At 36.1% G+C, this 22,675-nt stretch overlaps 1 protein-coding gene across 3 annotated transcripts; it reads right to left on the minus strand.

Moving 5' to 3' along the window:
• Positions 1-4,402: 4,402 nt before the first annotated feature.
• On the minus strand, positions 4,403-13,908 carry LOC129889492 (probable N-acetylglucosaminyl-phosphatidylinositol de-N-acetylase). 3 transcript variants are annotated; one of them, XM_055964803.1, is made up of 12 exons: positions 13,778-13,908; positions 13,225-13,308; positions 10,470-10,622; positions 10,227-10,287; positions 9,476-9,546; positions 9,004-9,068; positions 8,792-8,836; positions 8,634-8,714; positions 6,697-6,764; positions 5,733-5,781; positions 5,269-5,429; positions 4,403-4,879 (listed from the first exon to the last, which is right to left on the minus strand). In XM_055964803.1, exons 3-12 carry the CDS (start codon positions 10,576-10,578, stop codon positions 4,813-4,815), a joined length of 777 nt encoding a protein of 258 aa, XP_055820778.1. In that variant the 5' UTR covers positions 10,579-10,622; positions 13,225-13,308; positions 13,778-13,908; the 3' UTR covers positions 4,403-4,812. The 3 variants fall into 3 exon arrangements, with proteins under 3 accessions (XP_055820778.1, XP_055820779.1, XP_055820780.1); XM_055964804.1 differs by having other exon boundaries at positions 10,470-10,634; XM_055964805.1 differs by lacking the exons at positions 13,225-13,308; positions 13,778-13,908 and having other exon boundaries at positions 10,222-10,287; positions 10,470-10,492.
• Between the last annotated feature and the right edge of the window lie 8,767 nt (positions 13,909-22,675).

The raw sequence follows: 22,675 nt of genomic DNA on the forward strand, positions 1-22,675 counted from the left end.
CGACAGGTAGTCGTAGTCGACATCAAGGGGACTGGTGGTGGAATGTAGAAGTGCAAGGGAAGGTGGAAGCAAAAAAAAATGGTGTACGCGAAGTTGATAGAAAGCACGGATGAGGTGGAGAAGTGGACGAATAAGGAACTTTATAAGATAGCGAAGAAGGAGGCGAAGTCGGCTGTTTCGACGACAAAAACGATAGCTTTTGAATGCCTTTATGCTGAATTAGAAGAAAAAGGTGGGGATAGAAAATTTTCAAGCTAGCCAGGGCGCGGGAGAGAAGGGAACGCGATGTGGATCAAGTGAAGTGCATTAAGGACGAGCATGGAAAAGTATTGATAGAAGAGACTCTCATTAAACAGAGGTGGCAGTCATACTTCCATAAACTCTTGAATGACGTAGGGGACAGAGACTTTGTGTTGGGAGATTTGGAACATACAGAGAGGCGTCGCAATTTTGGATATTGCAGGAGTATTAAGGTCGAAGAGGTTAAGGGTGTTGTTCGTAGGATGCGCTGGGGAAGAGCAACCGGACCTGACGAGATTCCTAGGGAATTTTGGAAGAGCGCCAGCTTGGTAGGTTTGGAGTGGATGACTAGGTTATTTAATGTCATCTTTAAAATGGCAACGATGCCCGAAAAATGGAGGTCGAGCGTAATGATCCCTCTATACAAAAACAAAGGGGATATCCAGAGTTGCAACAACTATAGAGGTATCAAGTTACTAAGCCACACTATGAAAGTGTGGGAAAGAGTGGTGGAGATGAGGGTGAGGAGAGGCGTGTCTATTTCAGAGAACCAGTTCGGATTTATACCGGGACGCTCAACTACAGAAGCCATCCATCTTATGAGGAGACTGGTGGAGTAATATAGGGAGAGGAAGAGGGACTTGCATATGGTATTCATCGACTTAGAAAAGGCCTACGATAAAGTTCCAAGAGAGATACTATGGAAATGTTTGGAGGCTAAAGATGTACCTGTGGCATACATTAGGGTGATAAAGGACATTTATGAGGGAGCCAAAACCAGGGTAAGGACAGTAGGAGGGGACTCAGAGCATTTCCCAGTTGGGATGGGGTTGCATCAAGGATCGGCTCTAAGTCCATTTTTATTTGCCTTGGTAATGGATGCATTGACGCGACAAATTCAAGGTGAGGTGCCATGGTGTATGCTTTTCGCGGATGACATAGTCTTGATTGATGAGACTCGTAGTGGAGTTAATGCTAAGTTGGAGGATTGGAGACATACCTTGGAGTCTAAAGGGTTTAAGCTGAGTATAACCAAGACAGAGTACTTAGAGTGCAAGTTTAGTGAGACACCTCAGGAGGTTGGCGTGGAAGTTAAGCTTGGTGCCCAAGCCATTCAAAAGAGAAGTAGTTTTAAGTATCTTGGGTCTATCATGCAAGGCAGCGGGGAGATTGACGATGATGTCACACATCGTATTGGGGCAGCGTGGATGAAATGGAGGCTCGCTTCCGGAGTGCTATGCGACAAGAAGGTGCCACCACAACTTAACGGCAAGTTCTACAAAGTGGTGGTTAGACCGGCTATGTTGTATGGGGCAGAGTGTTGGCCAGTTAAGATCTCCCACATTCAAAAGATGAAAGTTGTCGAGATGAGAATGTTGAGATGGATGTGTGGTCACACCAGGAGTGACATGATTAGAAATGAGGCTATTCGGGACAAGGTAGGAGTGGCCTCGGTGGAAGACAAGATGCGGGAAATGCGACTGAGATGGTTTGGGCATGTGAAGAGGAGAGACACAGATGACCCAGTGAGGAGGTGTGAGAGGTTGGCCATGGATGGTTACAGAAGAGGTAGGGGTAGGCCGAAGAAGTATTGGGGAGAGGTGATTAGACAGGACATGGCTCAGTTACAGCTTACCGAGGACATGACCTTAGATAGGAGGCTGTGGAGGACCCACATTAGGGTAGAAGGCTAGTACATAGTCTCGTTATTCTTCCCTATTCAGAGGCGCACTAGCACATTACAATTCCTTGTACTCTCATTTCTGCTATTTCTGTTACTATTTATTACTTTCAGTACTTTTGATTACTCTATTTTATCTGTGATGCCTTCGTTATTTATTTTCTATAGCGCTTTGAATTTCTTAACCTTATCTGACCCCCTTTTATGCCTTTTTTGAGCCGAGGGTCTCTCGGAAACAGCCGTCCTACCTTGGTAGGAGTAAGGTCTGCGTACACTCTACCCTCCCCAGACCCCACGTTGTGGGATTTCACTGGATTGTTGTTGTTGTTGTTAAAAAAATAATTTAAGAGAAAATCAAATTTATTCTTGTCAATATTTTTTTGGTCAACTCTTGTACATGACATCTTGGATAAGAGCGGTGTGAATAATTTGTATATCAGAGAAAATCAAGTTTCACATCAATGAGATCAAACGAATGTTTAAACGAGTTGACCAATCAAATATTCTTGACTATGTGAACACATTTAAGTGCCCTTGTATGTGTAAAATAAAAATATATGACCGATCCGATCATATATTTTTTCAACTCCAATTATATTAGTGAGGTGATAGAAATAAGAGATGTATCAAATATGATAAAATTAATTTTGATAATATCATTTTTCATAAGTAAATAAAATTTACGACTTCAAATTGAAATGCAACATTTGAAATACGAGTATATTACGTGCTAGTCTTTGATTATATATAGCAAAGACTTGAAACATAATTAGACTCATTGGCTATAGTTTGTCTAACTACGTTCCATAACTATAATTTCAGTTGCTATGTCAATTTCCGTTTGTATATCTCGTTGCATTAAACAATTTGGGATTTTCTGTTTGTATATCTCCCTGCATTATACAAATAGAGCTTTCAAAGAGATTGTATATATAAATATAAATTTGCTTTAGAAATTTGTATATGAGCCCCTAAATTCGCTTTGTATATAAATACAAATCTTTAGAGATTTATATATGAACCCCCACAGATTTGTATGTAAGCCCCAAAATATACAAATACAAAAAAAAATACAAATTTGCTTTAGAGATTTATATTTGAGCCCCTAAATTTGCTTCCATATTTGTATAATAGCAAATTTCACTAAATTATAGCCGCAATTCATAATTATGTGAGACTATAATTATATTAAATAATACAATAATAATATTTGCTAATTCGCGTAATTTTCTCTATTTATATTGCTATAAAAGCTCAAATTTATCGGTCTTAAATTTAGTAAATTCTTCCATAATTTTCAGAAGGAAATTGAGGAGCATTATATTACAAAAGGTTAGCAATTTCTGATGTTGAGAATCATGTCAAAGAAAAAGAAATGAGAGGACCTAACTATTATAAAACAAACAAAACTTATCAAATTAATAAGAATAAAGGAAGAAAGTAAAAGAAACAGTAAGAGAAAGAAGAGAGTTTTTTTTCTCGTACATCTCTTTGCATTTTACACTGCCTTATTTATAGGCAGAAGATAATAATTGGGGGTGAGGACAAAACTTAGTGGAGGAAAAGTAGAAGGAAGAATAGGAAAGGGAAAAGTGAGAGGAAGAGTGAATGTGGACATCCACTTGCACAATACTCCCCCTTGGATGTCCACGTGTAATGTGCCGCATTAAAAAAATTTCATATGAGACAATGCACATAGTTATTCTGAATATTCATAGATGTTATGCCTCGTTAAAACCTTACTAGAAAAAACCCATTGGGAAAAAGCCTAGTGAAGGAAAAAGAGTACACATATCTGGTAATACGCCTTGAGTGCTGCTTCATTAAAAACCTTACCAGGAAAACCCAGTGGGACAAAACCTTGGTTGAAAAAAAAAGATTACAACGCGTATTTTACTCCCCCTGATGAAAACTTCATTTGATATTTTGGAGACGACGCATTCCAATCTTATATCTTAGCTTCTCAAAAATTGATATTGATAATGTCTTTGTAAATAAATCTGCAAGATTATCACTCGAACGAACTTGTTGTAATATTTTTTGTAATTCAAGTCTTTATTTTTCTTATTTTTTCTGCACAATCAATATAGCAAAGAGCACTTGACACTATTGAGTTGTTTAGCGCTATAGATGAATATAATGTGTTCAACTCCCTTATATAATTTTTTGTGTTAGATACAGATAAAAAATGAAATTTTGTCAAAACGAGGTAAACATTACATTTCTCTTCCTCAACTTGACATCTGCTCCTTCAAGGAAATTACGCTCAATAACCTTCAATAACCTTAAAAATGAGTGAGCTTGTACTATGAGCAAACCTTCAAAATCAAAAGTCAAAAGTTCTACTTATGAGGTAAAACTTGTTAAACTTTAAGTTTTACCCTTGCGGCAAGTGGGGTCACAAGTTCAAGGCAAATTCTTGTAAATCACCCAAAAATGTAACATTTTCTATTTGAAAGAGGTAATAATGTGCTCTCAAGCTAATGGTAAATAAACCACTCTTTAAAGGCAATGTCAATTCTTAAGCCAAAAGTCCAGCAATGTTGTTCAAAAGAGGAGCCAAAAAAAAGAAAAGAGTTAGAATGGGAACTAGTCTTTAATTAACTGGCTTTGTGCCACCAAATCCACACCAAAACAAAACCACTAATAACTTAATAAAATAAAATAAAATAAAATAAAATAAAAAGAGCATCGGGCCCAATGCGAGTACTGGACACCGAGTGGGGGCTCAACTATTTCTGCAATTACCAATAATTCTAACACTGCCTTCGCTTTATAAAGCTTCTGAGATGCGAGACTGATCAACTAAGCGGGTTTACCTACTATTCCCATTTGCTGAACCAACATTTGGTTGATCAAGTATCTTGAGGAACCAATAAACTTACATGTATTTAATTGATCTTCTTAAGGCAGTTGACATATGTGTAACTTGAGAAAGAAACAAATAGCTTGCGAAACCTGAAAAGGCAAATCAAAAGATAGTTACAACATGTAATGTGTTTGGACAAAATGTTTTTGGGAAGACTCATCTGACCAAATTCCGATGCCTTAGTCCCAAGATCGAGTGATATCAGCAACTACTTTTCTACTGCAAGTTATACATAAAGGACAACTGTGTGATGGCTTGCAATCTAGAGGATTGGATGTGTCTTATACATCATTTACTTTATATTTGATTTATCTTCTCCCTCCCATAATGGAATAAACCACAACTCCCCAAAGACGAAATGAAATGAATGTATGGAAAGCGACACTGAGAATAAAAACCCTTTCTTTTTTTCAAACTTCCCTTACATGTGTACCATCTTATATCTTAAACAAGACAATATAGCAAAGGTATTACATACCAAACCCACTGACTCTTGTGCTGAGCCATTGCAGCTAAGCTCCTTCTGGGATGTTCATTTAGCAAGCAATGCACCACTCCACTTAAATGGAACTTAGCAGATAGAAGGGACAACCATATGTCCACTGGTCCACTGTACTTGCGCAATATGTTAGTGCTAACCTGAAAATGATTAATCACAGCCTCCAGTTCAAAAACTTAAACCATAAAAAATTGTGATAGATAGGCAAAGATTCCAACCACAGTCATAGAAATGCAAGACTAATTGACATTTGAATTCTTCAAGCTATGATACTCCCAAGAAAAAGATGAGCTTATGAGGGATGACATGATCAGTAAAATTTATATAATCGACCTCAACTTGCTTGGATTGCGACAGCCGTATTTGTTGTGTAATATTCCCACAAAACTAATATAAAAATCTACAAATAGAGCCAACGGTAACGAGACAAGGGAAGAACTCACAAGCTCCCAGGCGTCAACTTCTTTATGTGAAGTATCTTGCAATAATTTTCTGCAGATGAAAAAACCATTTTATCAAGACGTGCTACAAAGTATGGAAGTTCAAAGACATTTGTATTGTTAAAGTAGTAATTTTATCAACAGCACGGGCAGTTGAAAGACATAAAATAGAGGTGTGCCTTATATGTTTTAACAAAGTAGACATCGCAAGGAAATCTAATTATAAAATAAAGCTGATAATTCTAAGCCTGACATATTTCACTACCAAAGATTTTAGAAGACTAGTGGGAGAATATACTAGTACAACAGTTACACCTCAATACCAAATCCAAGTTGGAATAGGTATATGAATCCTCACTAACCATGTCACTCTATTTAAGCTCATCTCAGGCTGATATTATACAAAAACCAAAAAAGAATATAAGGTACTAGAATTCTTTATAGTTTCTACTGGTATATAAATATCTGATATGCCTAAAAGACTCCAGGAAATCATATGACCTAAAGTAAACACACAAACATGACTATCATAATGGGAGAATTGTGGTTAAGTTAATTTGTTAAGTCTTGAAGAAGATTTAGTTTGAAGTCCTACATCTACAAAGGAATGTCGATCTCATCAACGTTTCCTTGTCATACAAAATACACAAGCTGTTATCAGCATGTCAATTAATTATTAGATTCAACAAAGAAAAGTAAAGAATCCCTTATTATGGTGCCTGTTCAAAAACCTTAATCAAGTATTAGAGAGATATCAAATTAGAAAGAAATAGGATCATCATGAAACTTTGCTATAGAAAGAAATAGGCTCATAATGAAACTTTGCTAGTATTAAATATCACTGCCAATATTAAATAAATCTTTTTATAACATCTGCAGGAGCACTCCCAAACAATACCAGAATATGATGACTGATTTCATTTGCAAAGTACTACCAATGGCTACCAGAATATGATGAATAACTAACCGTACACCTTGATGAACATCCTGATGGTTACAGTGACCTGAGACTCCATAATTATCAAAAGTTATGACCTGGAAAACAAGTGTCCATGAGATGAAAAGGTGACATAATAAGATTTTCCTCTGCTCACAAATAACTCTTAAGGCAAAATTTTGGATAAAAACAGAAATTACAAAATGAAAAAAGTGACGGCAAATTTAAATAAGATTTTCCTCTGCTCACAAATAACACTTGACTTGACTTCTTTATTTATGTTGAATATGATTAATTTTCATTCTTCAACTAAGGGGTTTTCTCTTAGTTAAGTGAAATCTCTTGAGCTGGTTTTCTCCTCTACCTGTAAAAGAGAATAAGGAAATGTATCTACACAAAATAGACCATAAAATTACCGGTGAAGATTGAAATTGAAAAGATGCTCATGGTGGTCAGTTTCTCCGTGGTTTATTTTTATAGCAGTTGAGCAAAGGCTTCAAGTCATAACCGAGATCTTGAAGCGCGGATGAAATTCAAATTGTGCAACGCCTTAAGTTCGACTTCTTGAAGAAATATAGCTGAGACCTTGAAGCATGGATGAAATTCATCCTGTGCTATGCTTTAAAATTGACATCTTGAAGAAACATAGCTGAGATCATGAAGTGCGGATGAAATTCATCATGTGCTATGCCGTTAAGATTGACTTCTTAAAGAAACATAGCCTTGATCTTGAAGCGCGAATGAAATTCATCCTTGGTACACTTAAGTTCGACAACTTCAATGTCATCTTCGAAGAAAATCTCTCAAGTACCAATGTTAAAGCATGGAAGAAATTCATCATGTGCTACACCTTAAATTTGACTTCTTGAAAAACATAGACGAGATCTTGAAGCGCGAACGAAATTCACCCTATACTATGCTTAAGTTCAACTTCTTCAGGGTCGCCTCAAAGATAATATCAAGTGTTTTGGCCTTAAAGCGGGAATGAAATTCATCTTGTTACACCTTAAGTTTGACTTTGTAACAACCCAACCCCTCGTTTTGAGCATTTGCACTTAAAATTTTGTTTTGAGGCCTCGGTCATGTTGTTTGACCTTTTGAGACAAAGCAAGGTGGTCCAGGTTGAGACCCAAAGAGTTCATGAGGATTTTGGAATGCAATCTTGTCCTATGGTTGGTTAAAGGCTAAATTAGGAGCCCCACTTCTCTTTTTGAGTATTTGTGTGCCATTGTGTGATTTGAAGCTTCACATAGATGTATATTATGATTTTAGACTTGTTGGCATGCTCCAGTTTGGATCCGAGGGGCTCGGGGTGTTTCAACACTATTGAAATCAAGTTTGAATTGCAGATTTTCCGGTACTCATACCTTCTTCACGATCGTGAGGGCACCCATTGCATCCGCAAAGCACTGGTGAGTTGTGCATCATGATCGCGAGACAGATAGTCGTGATAGCGAAGAGGAAAGTTGGGTCTACCCCGGTCAACTCTTTTTTTGCGACATCTAGGGGATGGCTCTGACTGCGTAAGGTTTCCTAGCATGGGCCTCACGATCACAAGAAAGACCATGTAGCCTATTAAAGTTGAGGTCAAGTTGCAGCAGTATGGTGAAGTCTAATTTGGGATTTTGGAGGAAATAAGCATTCGGATAAGCATATGCCTCAATGAAGCCATAATGATGGATCCAACATATATATTCCAATTAAGCAGAGGGTAAATCAAATCAAATTGATTCATGGCATCTGAAAAGGGAATAATTATATAGTATTCTTTATATACAACTAAAATGAACAAATAAACGAAGGATATATCTTCAAATCAACATTTTAATCTAGCAAAGTATAAAATACACTTATATGATGAAGTCAACAGGAGAAAGCTTAAATTTAAACCAATCAAAGAGGCACAAGCTACTGAAGATTATCCGAAAGGACATCTTAGTTGAAAGATAATTACTGAAATCACTTACCAAATCAATTGCACAATTGGCAATTTCCTCCTTGATAATCTTTGACAATAACTTAGAGTTCCATGATTTGCCAAAACCATCCTAATCAGAACTAGGCATTAGAACTCTGCTTAAACATTAAGAACATTTACATATACCATTCTGATACAGACGAATACCTGTAGATCTGGATGGTCAAGGACTTTCACTTGCTTTTGTGGAATCTATATGAGTAAATTAATAGAGAATAGAAAGATAAATGACTCATATCAGACTAGCTTCTCCAACATTTTACAAGAATCCGCTATAGTAATTTGCAGAAATAGAGAATGCAGGATTGCATGAAAGCCAACATAAAAGATCACAGATCTAGCATTAAAGTTCGCATCACCTTAAGCACAATCGAGGCTAAATAGAGTTCTTCTTTTCTGACATTGCCCATACCATCTGCATTACCTATATTTCAGAACAATGCAACAAAGCAGAAAAAAGTACTGAAAGTTAGCATCAGTAATAGACTCTTGGTTATCTATTATAAGGATTTGCTAAAGAACAGTTCTAGTGATTTGCATTCTGATCATTTAAACATTCTACACTTAAAAAGAACTGCAATAGTTCAAATTCAGAAAGCGAATCTTAGGTTTAACAACACTCCTTGACTTGGATCGTACTTTTAAGAAAAATCAATTGCTAAAGTATTTCAACCGGTTCAAAAATCAACTCTTCATTTTAAGTTTTACTTTTTGTGTCTTGAGACATATATCTGGCAACCAAAATACACATGCCACTAAAAAATGAGGCATAAACGGAATTTTTTTGATTCAGCATCTGCAACAACAATTGAAACATTCTAAAAGTCTTACCTGTTGACATGCATAATATGTGCAAATTACATCCTCTCGAAGACAAATAATTAAGGGTTGGAGTAAAGAACCTACAGTATAGAGTAAAAAGCACTATAAGTTATTATCATTGCAATAGTAATGCTTTGTACTGCAAATAAATACAATATTGGTTACTTAATAATAATAAAAAAAAACATTGGAATGTCATTGTATCATATGTGGGAACTGACATCGAGAGTTATGATCCTTGTTACAAGCCTAAAGGAAATCTGATAAAATTTATAAAAAGAAAGGTGTGGCATTTTATTAGGTCATAGATTTTCAAGTATCATATGTATCTGGACATCATATGCTTATGAAAACAAACCAAAACAAAAGGTTTGAAGTCATATTTATATTAAGATAAAACAAAATTCAGTTCTTTAATAACCTATTTAACAAAGGGGTCATAATTGAATCTTATAGTTTAGCCCACCAAATTGCTAGTCCACCGCGTTTCAAGATGGACATACAAATTCATGGACTTCATTATTCTGTGAATGTGTGTTCAACTATGAGCTCGACTAAAAGAAATTTGTTTCAATAGAGCAACTTTATGTTAGTGTATAACTAATGATACATAGGGCTCTCATAATCTTGATCAAAACTAACGTATAGTTCCAAGTGTCTTAGCCTGCATCTCCCACTATAGCAATTCAAAAGTTTGCATTGCTCAGAAAATTTATGACAGGAACAAATAAAAACTCAAAGTTAACATGTTCAACCTTACATAGACTCATCATCAGGATGGGCAATAACCAATAAGACATTTCTCTCGCGAAAAACTCCAACTGAAACATAAAAAGAATATACATATTAAGAAGGGAAGCAATTAGCTGTGGAACAAACACTTGGGAAAGTTGTATGTATGCATGTATTTAGATTCTAAGAGAATAATGCATTACACCACCGAGGCAGCCAGTAAATACAAGAGAAAACAAGAATTGACATTTTGTAGAGAAGTCACCCATACCATCATTTAAAACTGCAGCTTGTGAGGCAGAGAGAGATTCGTGGAGAATTTTAAAGAGTGAAGCCACCCACAGCACAACCAATGTAATGATGATTACTAGCCACTCCATTTAATTTATTTGCTAGCAGAACAACAGATAGCACAGAATTGTATCTGCATGCAAATCTAAATGAGTTGCATTACTAAAACCCATTATGGGCAATTGAAACCGGTACTTAAAAAGGAGAAATCAAACACCAATAATTCAAGGAGATCATGGATACTACCAACAATAAACCTTATAACAAACAGTATCCCTACCTTACAACACTTGTCAAAAGAAAGTTGGATGGAATGGTTTTTTTGGGATGTAATCTGGCACAAGCCTTGTGCTTTTTTCTGTTAAAAAACACGACCTCCTAAAAGTTAGGTACCAAAAATGCAATTTTGCTTTTGCTTGTTCTTCCTGATGATAGGATATGTATTAAAAGCATCCACATAGATATATAAATCTGCATTTTATCTTCTGAGTGTCAAAAATGATAATATTCAAGAGTGGAGGTAACCACAGTTAAATGGATTTTATTCTTTCCAGATGACGTGATAAGACTACATATACAGACTATGAGGTTATACCTGGAGAAGTCATGACCACCTAACATAGATGGGTGGTCTTGGATGTAAGGTGAAATAGAAGAGTAGAAAAGGAGATCTAACGGAAAGTACCAACTTTATCTATTTAAATGAGTGGTGCTGAAAGTTTCACATGGCGTTTCATTTTATATCAAATGAGTCCAACAAGTCATGTCATCAGGGGTAAAATAGTGATGCTAAGATTAAGCAATCTTCAAAAAGAGAAAGGTGCCATTCTTTTCAAGAAAAAGTAAAAAGAAAAGTGTCACATAAAATGGAGTAGAGGAAGAAATAATTTAGGAAAAGCTACAGAAGGATGGGGCGTGGTAATTAGATAGGTACACAAATATTTAGAGGAAAGAAATGTCAGTTTGTATTTTATAAAGAAAAGCAAACGAAAAGTTAGATGTGTCTAAAGGACCTGCTGCAACCTCAACCAAAAGAATAGTGGTAATGGAATGAGGAGATGCAACGGGTTATATCAAAGGAAAAAAAAAGTGCAACAGGAAGTTATCAAAAGAGGAACGGGGAAGTCATTAAAGAGTATAAGCGAACTAGGAGAAGAGCTAAGAAGGCTAGCAAAGCTCGATGTTTAGTCCTGGATGGTTTGCATAAAAGATAGGGACGTGAGAAGGGAAATCGATATGCACAAAATACATTTAAGAGAGAAGAAAGATATGCTTAAAAGACAGAAATTGGTTCAAAACGATTATTCGTCAAAAATTACGATGTGCAAAAAAAGCAGCCATCACTAAAGGAAACTGTAAAGATATGGCACCTAGGCCTTATCAACCCCAAAAGCTAGCTCTTGAGGGGAGTATTGCCCAAGTCCATATAAGCAGACCACCAGTCTATTCCCCAATCAATGTGGGACTTTTTACCCACTCTAATAACACCCTTCACGCCCAGAACCAACTGGAGCGTGGACTGGCATCCCAAACCGCACCGGTGTCGACACGAGACGGGTGTGGGATACGTGTGAAATTCGGTCAACCCACATCAGATACTTTGACCAAGAGTCCATGGACAACCCACATAAGACACGTCACACAGGTGCGGGATACGTGTGGGATTTAGTCAACCCACATCAGATACTTTGATCAAGATACTTTTCCTCTTGATCAATATTCGTTGCTTCACGTTTCAAGACAAATAGAGAGATGCTAAATATTCAAGCGGTTTTGTTCCGACTTATGGTAGATAGTAGCAATGATCTGTAAGGAGAGTTGGTGGAAGGTCTTGAATGACTTTCTTTATCTTGTCTGCGTGGAAGAATATATTTATCTTCATAACTATATTTTTGTAATATTGAATATTTTTAGCCGAATCCCTGCACCCGTATCCATACTCGAATTCGTATTCCCGAATCTTAAAATTTAGATTTTGCGAATCTGACTCTCGGACTCGCATCGGTCTCGGACACCCACACCTGAGTCCGAGCAACTTAGGGCCTAACTCAACACCAAAAGCTAGCTCTTGAGGAAAGGATTGCCCAAGTCCATATAAGCAGACCACCGGTCCATTCCCCAATCAATGTGGGCCTTTTTACCCACTCTAACAGAAACAAATATAGATTGGACCTGATGAGAAAGGGAAAATTTGCTAACCTGTAGAACTTTTGTTTTAGGTGAAGTTATATTAAATTGAAAATAGTTGCATTTTTTTATATAGATTTAATCCTTACAAGCTATGAAGGCATTGTTGATTGCATTCGTAGTAAATATGAGCTAGCTAAATCCTCTTGGACGAGTTTTCATCAACTTACTTGAGGTATGTGGTTTTAGGAATTCAAGGTAATGTAACTAATAATTATATTCTTATCCAATGTGAATGCTGCAAATTTATATGAGAAGTTTTATTTTATTTTGATATATATAGTCTTTGTTATAGATAACACAATGTTTCAACAAAAAAATTCACACCTCTTCTATCAACAACACAATAGGGCACCACTTCCTATGTAACACAAGCAAAAAAACAACATTTTCAATGGGAGAATAAGACCTATTCCAACAAATACAGGAATATCACCTCTTCTATCAAAAAACATAAAAAGAAATAGCCGTTGATTAGGGAATTAAACTCCTTAATTTTAATCATAAGCCATAACTATTACATTTCGAAAGATAAAAGGAACAATTACCAATTTTCTTCTTTGGAACAACGATGTTGGATCTAGTACACAGATATTGGAACTGATTTAATTTTATTGTGCAGTTTACAAACCCTGCAAAAACATTAAGCATATTTACATCAATTTGTAACGGATTCAGATACACCCTTTTCGTTAAAGAAGGAAAAAGAAAAGGAAAATTAAATTTGGAAAAGCTGATATGAACTCATTCATATAGTGACATATAGTACAAACGAATCCATCTTTTATTCCTTCTATCAGTTCCAATTTTCAATGCAAATTCCCTTATTATAGCATTATCATTCCAGCAGGGTTTATTATAGTATGATTAATCTTTATGGATTTAATAATCTCAACATACCACATCGCAGCAGCAGATGCATATGAATAATGCAAATCAGAAGAGATACGTAAGATGGATTCGAAAATTGGAAAAAATAATTGAGATTTTAAACTTAGTGTAAATTATTAGACATATAACTTGAGTTTATTACTGCGTTTGAGAAGAATCACAAGTGTGTAGTTAACTGTAAAGAAGACGAAATAGGAGTAATTAGCTTACCCGAAGAAAGATATATGAGCCATGGTGCCTTGTAATATTAGAGATGATATTTTGGAGAGGAAGAGGGGAAAATCAAAGAGGAAACGGGAGATATAGAGAGAGAGTGTGGAGAAAATTTAATACTGGGCGACAAAGAGTCTTCAATCAAAAAAAAAAAGGGGAATATGGAGGTGATTAAAAACTTTGGGGTGCATATTAAAATTTTAAAATTTTAAATTTTTTTTGCTTTTATTTTTTTTAAATTTTTTTTTTTATATTATTATCTATCAATCTTAGTTCCTTTTTCTTTCTCTCTCTTTTTTTTTATTTTATAGATTTTCTCTCTCACTCCATCAATCTTCTTCTTTCTTTCCTTCTTTCTCCTTTCCTCCATATTCTTCTTCTTTTTTTTTCGTCTCCGTTGTTATTACTATCACGCCCCGAGAGGGTATCCTAGGCGTGGTGTAACACCCCGAATATTTCTACACCAAGACAAGTCCAAAGAACTTCCATCGACTAAGTTTTCGTATGAGTTCGGAATAGGGTTAACTTCAAATATCCATATCTCCTATTATATAAGGAATTTGGTGTTCCATGACTTATCAAATTAAAGGTCTTTGAATCCTCTTTCCAACACCACCAAGTTCGCTTCGTTCCGAGTTCAGAGTCAAAAGTTATGATCATTTTACCAAAGACTATCGTTGCAGCAGTTTATGCCCTTGGCGCGGTGCGCCAGCAGCGCGCCCGAAACTAGCTGCAGTAGTTTGGACCTTGGTGCGGTGCGCCACTATCTCACCTGCAGGGTTTTGAATCCATTTTCCAGATTTTTTTTATGAAGGGCATCTTGGACAATTACCTAATAACATATATACGAACTTGGACGCCTTTGGGATCATTTTTGCTGTGTTTTGCCTCCCCAAAACCTTAAACTTTATCCTCTTCTCTCTCAAATCATCCCCTCCAAGTTTTCTCTCAAACTCAAAGGATTCAAGCTTCCCATTTAGGATCAAAAACCAAGATTTTTTTAAGTTCTACTCCAAGGTATGTGGTTTTTCATCCATGGGTTCTTCCATCCATGGAGCCCAAATATTTTCTCAACTTAGCATTTAAATTTTAAATGATGAAATCCTATGGGCTTTTATATGATGGTTCCAAATGCATAGATTATGGTATATTTTAAGTTTATTTACTCCTATTGATATGTATGTAAATTGACTCTCAAATTTCAAGTGATGAGTTTTTATAGATTTTCATACTACGATTCTAAATGCATAGATTCTTGAATATTTGATGTTTATTTACCTATATTGACTTATGTTGATTCTTATTTACATGAAATGGATGGTTTATCAAGGTTCTTATATGAAGGCTTGAAAGGTAGTTTTAAAGTGTATATGGTGGGTTGTTTTAAGATATTTCATATGATGCATTTCCATCACTCTCATGCATTAAATGTGTTTGAAATTTATACGAAATGAACCCATCTAGTCTTCTTATGTTGAAATGAAGTTGAATTGAAAGTTTTGACTCCAAATGAAAGTTTATGGAGCAAATACCTATGTTTAAGGGAGTCTTGTGAAATGATTGAATGATGATGGAAGGGCTTTTAGCCAAAGAAAGGATTCAATGTGAAAGGACAATTCTCACATATTTGAATCAAATGAAATATTTTAATGAGCTATTCCACCGATGATGATTTGATGTCTAAAGCTATACAATGCTTATGTTATTATGATATATAAATATTATTCTCGTGGGATTGACCTAGCACCGAATGTAGTATGTAGATGGGGACTCGACCTAAGGGGTCCTTAAGTAAAGTCTCATGTTGCATTAACTATGCGCCAACATAGGAGCCCTTGTAGGCTATTTAGGCTAGTGGATCCACAATTAGCCTTTAAAGTCAAAGTTAAAGAAATGATCAAAGTTGACGGAGTTCTAACTGGCAAGTAGTCTCCCCATGCCAACGTAGAGGATTATGTTGGATTCCATATAATAACTCGCATGGTTTTAAATGTCGGCTATGGTCACTTCTCCACAAAATGAATGTTTTAAGTCTTCATATGATGATGTCTAATGCATGCATCCACTTATGCATATTACTTACTCATGTTTCTCTTATGTTCTTCATTTCATAGCATACTCACATACTTAGTACATTCAAAATACTAACACATATTTTTTACTACATGATATCACCATGTAGGAACTGATGTCTCTCCTCGACCTCCTCTACGTGCTAACTCGGATTAGTTTGAAGATTGCTTATGGTAAGTTCTCATGTTTCGGGAACAACATCCTTTTTATTCTAAGCTTATGTTATGTAGAGCATTAAGACTTTTATTAAGGCATTTCTTGACACTTATTTTGAGGGTGAGCTAGAGACATATCTTAGCCCCCGCCAAGTCTTTAATGTAGAAGGTATGGTTGGACATAGAAAAAGATGTTATGTTGTCTTTGATTCTTATTAAATGTGAAGCCCCTTAGTCTCTACATCCCTTTGTTTTTCACTTGATTTATTTATCATTACCAATGAAATGCTTAATGAATGTTAAGAGGCTTGGGTGAGGTACCTTCGGATATCTCATTCGCTGTGTCACATCTAGGTCCTAAGCTTGGGTCATGACATGTGGCCAGCACTCGAAGACTATTATTGGCCCTAAGTGAACCACTTGGTCCAATTACTCGTTCAATCACATCAGCGTAAGACTAAATATAACTTGAAAGAAAGAGTATTTTAAATAACAATCTTATATAAGTAAATCTCAACTCATAAAAATATAGTTTTCAAAACAGACTCAAGTGAGACATCAACTCCAATCTACGCAATCTAAGTCTATAAAGCCTCTATCAACTGTCAAGAAGATGTCGAGACAAGCCCACTGCTACCTTAAAAAAAACTACTCATAAGTAATGACTTAAATAAATGCAATTCCTCCGAAAGTAAGGAGGTCTCACCACTATCAAGAAGGGAAGGACCATCAACGAAACGCATGTTAATGATCTCTAGAACCTATATCTGCATCATGAAACGATGTAGGACAAATGTTGTTAGTACATGAAATGTACGAGTATGTAAAATATGTGAAAGGAGAAGCAGTCAACAATGCTCAATAAACTCAAAGAACTCAACTCAATAGGTATGCAAATTAGAATTTTACAATGTTTTTCAAAATGACTCAATCATCTACAATCTCAATCAATCCAATCATATCATACACGATCATATCTTATTTGGGAGTTTCTCTAACCGACAACCATCACCTATGAGCTGGTGATGTACAACGAAGCGGTGTCATTGCCACACCCATGTGATACTTTGCCAGAGTAATGGACAAATCACTATCATTGAATCTACAATCAATCAATGTCCATCATTTTGGGATTTAAGAGGTTTAACCCTCCATCCTACACTGGCTACGTATTTTATGGGATTCGAGTAGTAACTATACTCTTACCCAATTCGGTACTCAATACTCCTTCCAAGACTCAATATTCTCATAAGTCAAATCAATCAATTTATGCATCTAATCACATTAGACTCTTATCAAACTCAATCTCGTCTCAATCATTGAACTCTTTCATTTAAAACATGTTTTTAAACTCATTCGTATCCCATCAAAACTCTATCTCAAAACAGTCACTTATACTCAAAATACTTAGGTTTAAATAATAATACTTTTAAGGACTTCTCAAACTCAATTCATTCTCATTCAAGACATTCACAAAACATGCTTCAAGATTCAATCAATGCATATAGTATTTAAATTTAAAAACTCAATTCATATAAAAACTCAAACTCATTTAAATTAATACTTATGCTCAAATCATCAAGTTCTTTCAGTACAATATGCTTTCAAAAATTATTAACATCTCGTCAAAACTTTTCCTCGATTTTAATTAATCATGTTCGAACCTCATACTCATTTAGACTCAATAATATATATATATATTATTGAGTCTATATAATATTAATTCAAATCACTCTCTTCATCAAGGCATAAAAGCCACCATTTTTACTCAAAAAAAATATGTATGTAAAGGTCATAATTATCAAATCAATTAGGGTTCAAGGGAAAGTATCCATAAACAATGAATTTCAATCAATTGAGCTATAGAAAACAACAATAACCTTAATACATAATTATACGAAACTGAATAAAAGAAGAATTAACTCTATTTTGTTTAAGGGAACATACCCTACACGAGGCTCCCACCTCTCGTGCACAGTCAGGGGTTGAGCAACACCCCCAAGCCTTAAAATATATAACAAAAGTAAAAGTAAAAGGAGGGGGACATAAAACCTTACCTCCGATCCTATGTTGGTTGATAAGTCGGTTAACCTACTAAGGTCGGCTAACTCATCCCCGATACAAAAAGGGCTAACTATAATTAGAAAGTAGTAAACCTATGAGAGGACTCCTCCCGGTACAAATCAACTAAAAAAGCATAAATGAGGGAGACTCTCCCCTTCCATGAGAAAACAAGAAAGTAACCTACACTAGTCCTATTCAAATATGCTATGAATTAGACATAGCTACATTGAAGAAGAACAAGTATAAAAAACTTCTATCTCGCATGGGATGGGAAAATTCTTTTCATCTTTGCCCTTTTTAGTCTTGTCGTACCAAGAAAATCCAAAGGAACTATGTAACCCATCAAGAACCTGATAATCAGCTAAGGAGGGTGAAAGGAGGAGAAGTATATAGAATTGGAGCATTCAGCAGCCTTGGTATTTTTGATGAAAGAGGTGCTCCAAGAAGCTTGGAAGCAAGGGGGCTGCTGCAGGTGTGAGTCCCCTGCATTCATGGTTGTTGCCTCCTTTTGTTTGAAGCTTTGTGACCCTGCACAAGTAATCAACCAAGCAAGGATCTCCAATAATGTTGTTACTAGTAGTGACTGCAGCCTGTTGCATCTCAGCCATATAGATGTTGGTGCTGTGATGTAGCTTCTGCACATAGAGACATACAACAGAAACAAAATTAGAACTGAAGATTCATTTTTGATGTCTGCTGGATGGATTTCCATGTGTTGGGAGTTGTCTTGCTGATCTGGAATGGTATTGATGTAGGCTATGGTATGTGTGGATGTTGTCTCCCTTTGTCTGAGACTTTGTGTACCTTACGTGCCTGTACATAACAATTAGAAGAGCAGGGAGCTTCAAGAGTTTTGGGGTGCAATGGATCTGCTGCAGGTGTTGCAGTCAAGGAATTGGCATGGGTGGAGAGCTAATGTGTTGGTGAGGTCCAATCTTGGAAGGTTGATGTCTCTATGTTGATGCCTTTTATTTGCCAAAGTGCCCCATTAGCTGTTGTACCTACACAAAAACCATCAAAGGAAAACAACCAGCCAACAAGATAGAAAAACCAGGATGGGCCTGTAGCAGTCTTGGAGTTTCTATTTGATTTGGTGGTTGTATCTTTGATGTCCTCCATGTAGTTGTTGTTAATGCATGTTGATGTATCACTCCAGTAACCTGCAACAATATAAAAAACAAACAAAAGCAAGAAAGAACTTGCACAAGCTAGCAAAATAGAAAGGACCTCTAAGAGTGTTTTGGAGCCTGTTTGCTTTTTCAAGGTCGCTCGCCTAACGTCTACAATTATCCGATTGAGCTGAAACTCCTTGAGACTTGCACAAACATGCTTTTATTTTGTCCTGCTAGATTTTGAGGCATTTTGCACAAGTTGGAGTTTCCAAATAGCAAATTGCTCCCTCTTTAGGCTTAAGACAGCTGACTTTTTCAAGGTCGCTCGCCTAACGTCTCCAATTATCCGTTTGAGATGAGACTTCTTGGGCCTTGCCCCTATAGTATTTGCTGCAATCCTGCAAGCTTTGGAGGCCTTGGTGCAGGTCCACATGATCCCAATCACCCTGCACATCATACCCTACTGTGGCTTGGTCATAGGCTGCTGCAGGTCCTTGGGTAGCTCCATGTTACTTCCATAGTAGAGGGGGTTAAGATGCTTGTTGTTGCTAGCTACTCCCAAGAGGAGACCCTTCCTTGTGATCAGGATCATCTCTTCAGAGTACCTGCACAAGATAGACAAACTAAAGGAGAAATCCCATTGCTAATTCCTGTGCTGCATCTCTACAGCATTCTTATGTTGTTGTTGTTGCATCTCTGTAATGTAGTTGCTGCTGCTGTAGCATCTACATGTGATGTTGTTGAGCTGTTGCAGGTATAAAGGTATTTATTGGTGCAGGCAATCCAATCTCAGATGCTGCAATTCCAACACAAGGCTCAAGGTTGCAGGATACTTCCAAGAGTGTTGTACAGCAGAAACATTGGAAGTACAATTGTTGTTGGTGTGTCTCCTCTTGTTGTTACTGTTGTTAAAGCATTCCAGGTTCTGTATTGTGGTGTATATGCACAAACCAACAAACAAAAACAAGAAAGAACTTGCACAAGCTAACAAAAGGGAAAGGACCTCCAAGAGTGCTTTGAAGCCGACTAACTTTTTCAAGGTCGCTCGACTAACGTCTCCAATTGTCCGTTTGAGTTGAAACTTCTTGGGCTCTGCAAATACAGTATTTTCTGTAATCCTGCAACTCATTCTCAACAATCGATAGAATTAGATGTAGGGCTCATGGATGAACTCAATCCAACGCTATGAGTAGCCTTACCTACCTGTAACTCGAAGGACAATCAAAAGTTTGGAAGATGGGGATGAACACTTGAACCCTAGCTTTTTTCTCTTCTCCAATCTTTGCTCTCAAATTAACTAAGTGTTAAATGAGGGTATACTCGTATAGGGTACTGATAAGAGACTCAAAATAGTCCCAAAATGTCGATGTTTTGATCTGGAAAGAAAGGTAAAAGACCAAACTATCCCTTATAAAAATCTGATCGGAAGTCTCTACGAATCACTCTTACGGGTCGTCAAAATATTTAGGGTCGTAGACCCAATTCGTCCTGTCTATCTTTGGAAAAAGCTGGAAAAATAATCCTCTAATATTTGTTTAGGACCAATGTTTACGACCCGTAAACATTTCTACAGTTCGTAACTTGTTCCTACGAGTCGTAACTCCAGGTCGTAATATTTTCTACGGGTTATAATATTTCTCATTTGACAGTTTTTAGTAAAACGGTCATAACTTTTTACTCCAAACTCCAAATGAGGCAAACTTGGTGGCGTTGGAAAGAAGACTCAAATACCTTTAATTTGATACATGGACTACCTAATTCCTTATTTCCGAGGAGATATGATCATTTGAAGTTGACTCAAGTAAAATCTTCTATCGAAACTCAATCGGTAAGAAAGCTTCAACTTGACTTTGTGCTAGAGGATCCTTATGACCTTAATTCATCTCCAAATCTATTCTCATATTAAAGAATGAACCTTTACACATGCACACAATTATGAATCATTCGGTACAACCCCATACCCCTATGAAGGATGGCTCGATCTTAGCTAAAAAAATCGGAGTTGTACAGTTACCACAGTCATCATTCATTCTTGTTATCACGTTTTTTGCTATTTATTTTTATGGTCTATTTTGATTTGATTTTGAAAATTTCAAACAAAAAAAATTTAGTCGTTGAAAAACATTCTGCAGAATATCAAGCAACTATAATAATTGTTGCAACAATTGTTATAGTTGTTGCAGCAACTACGATAATTGTTGTAGCAATTACGATAGTTGCTACAAATAGTTGTTGCAGCAACTATTACAATTTCTACAACAACTATAACAGTCGCTTGATTTTCTGCAGCAACTTCAGCAATTGTTTGAATTGTTGCAGCAATTATTGAATTATTGTAGCAACTTCTGAATAGTTGTTGCAGCAACTTCAGCAATTGTTTGAATTGTTGCAGCAATTATTGAATTATTGTAGCAACTTCTGAATAGTTGCTGCCGCAACTTTGACAACTGTTTAGTTTTTTTTTTATAGAAAATAAGGTGTACATAGGGAGAGCTGGTGAATACGATAGTGGTTGTGGTAGAGAAGAATGTTGGTGGTGTCGGTGAAAGAAGAGGTGATGGTTATTGTGGATATGGTGAAAGAAAAGGAGAAGGAGAAAGAAGTGGTTCTAAAGGAGAAGGTGATGGCGATGGTGATGGATGAGGAGGGAGAATAACGTGATGGTGATAGTGATGGAGGATGAGGAAGAGTTGGCGGAAATAACAGAGGAGTTGATGGCGGTGGCGGTAGGAGGGGTAGAAATGATGTTGGCGGCAATGGAGGAAGAGGGTTGGGGTGAGAGGGCCTTTGTGTAAATAATAAAACTCAAGGATTTTAAAATTAATGTCATTAACACTAATTTTAAAATTGTCACATCTACTCAATAATTAAGACTTGTGTCACTCTCTCTTAGTTTTGAAACTTTTTTGTCATATTTAATAAAAAATTCTGAGAGAGTGGCGCCTAATTTGACATGTATGCCCTCCAATTTTGGCAATTCGTATTTTACGTGGTATATTACGTAGCATCCTAAGGGGTCATTTAGTGTGATGGATAAAAGTAGTTAATCCTGAGATAACTTTTGAGTGCCCTTAATTTTTTTTTTTTGGTTGTAAAGGTTAGGATAACTATTAGTACTGAGATAAATTATCCCTCCCTAAGATGAAATAGTAATTTCATGATAACTTATCCTGGGATAAAATATCTGAAAGGATAAAAATACCCTCCTTAAACTCTTTTTTATATGTCACTTTTACATTCATGTATATTAATATAATTTATAATAGCATTCACGATCTTAATTAATTGTTGTTTTTACGATAATATATTTTTCTTTTAAAAATTACATTTTATAAGTACAATTTGTATTTATGAATATATTATAAGGTGAATTTATTTGTCTAATTCTTATATTTATTTATATTTTGATTTATCTTAAAATGTTCACTCCACTACTAAATTACATATTTTAATTAAATAGTTTATTACTCACTTAAAAATTATGTTTTATA

Source organism: Solanum dulcamara, chromosome 5 (assembly GCF_947179165.1).
Source record: "Solanum dulcamara chromosome 5, daSolDulc1.2, whole genome shotgun sequence".
Taxonomy (NCBI): domain Eukaryota; kingdom Viridiplantae; phylum Streptophyta; class Magnoliopsida; order Solanales; family Solanaceae; genus Solanum; species Solanum dulcamara.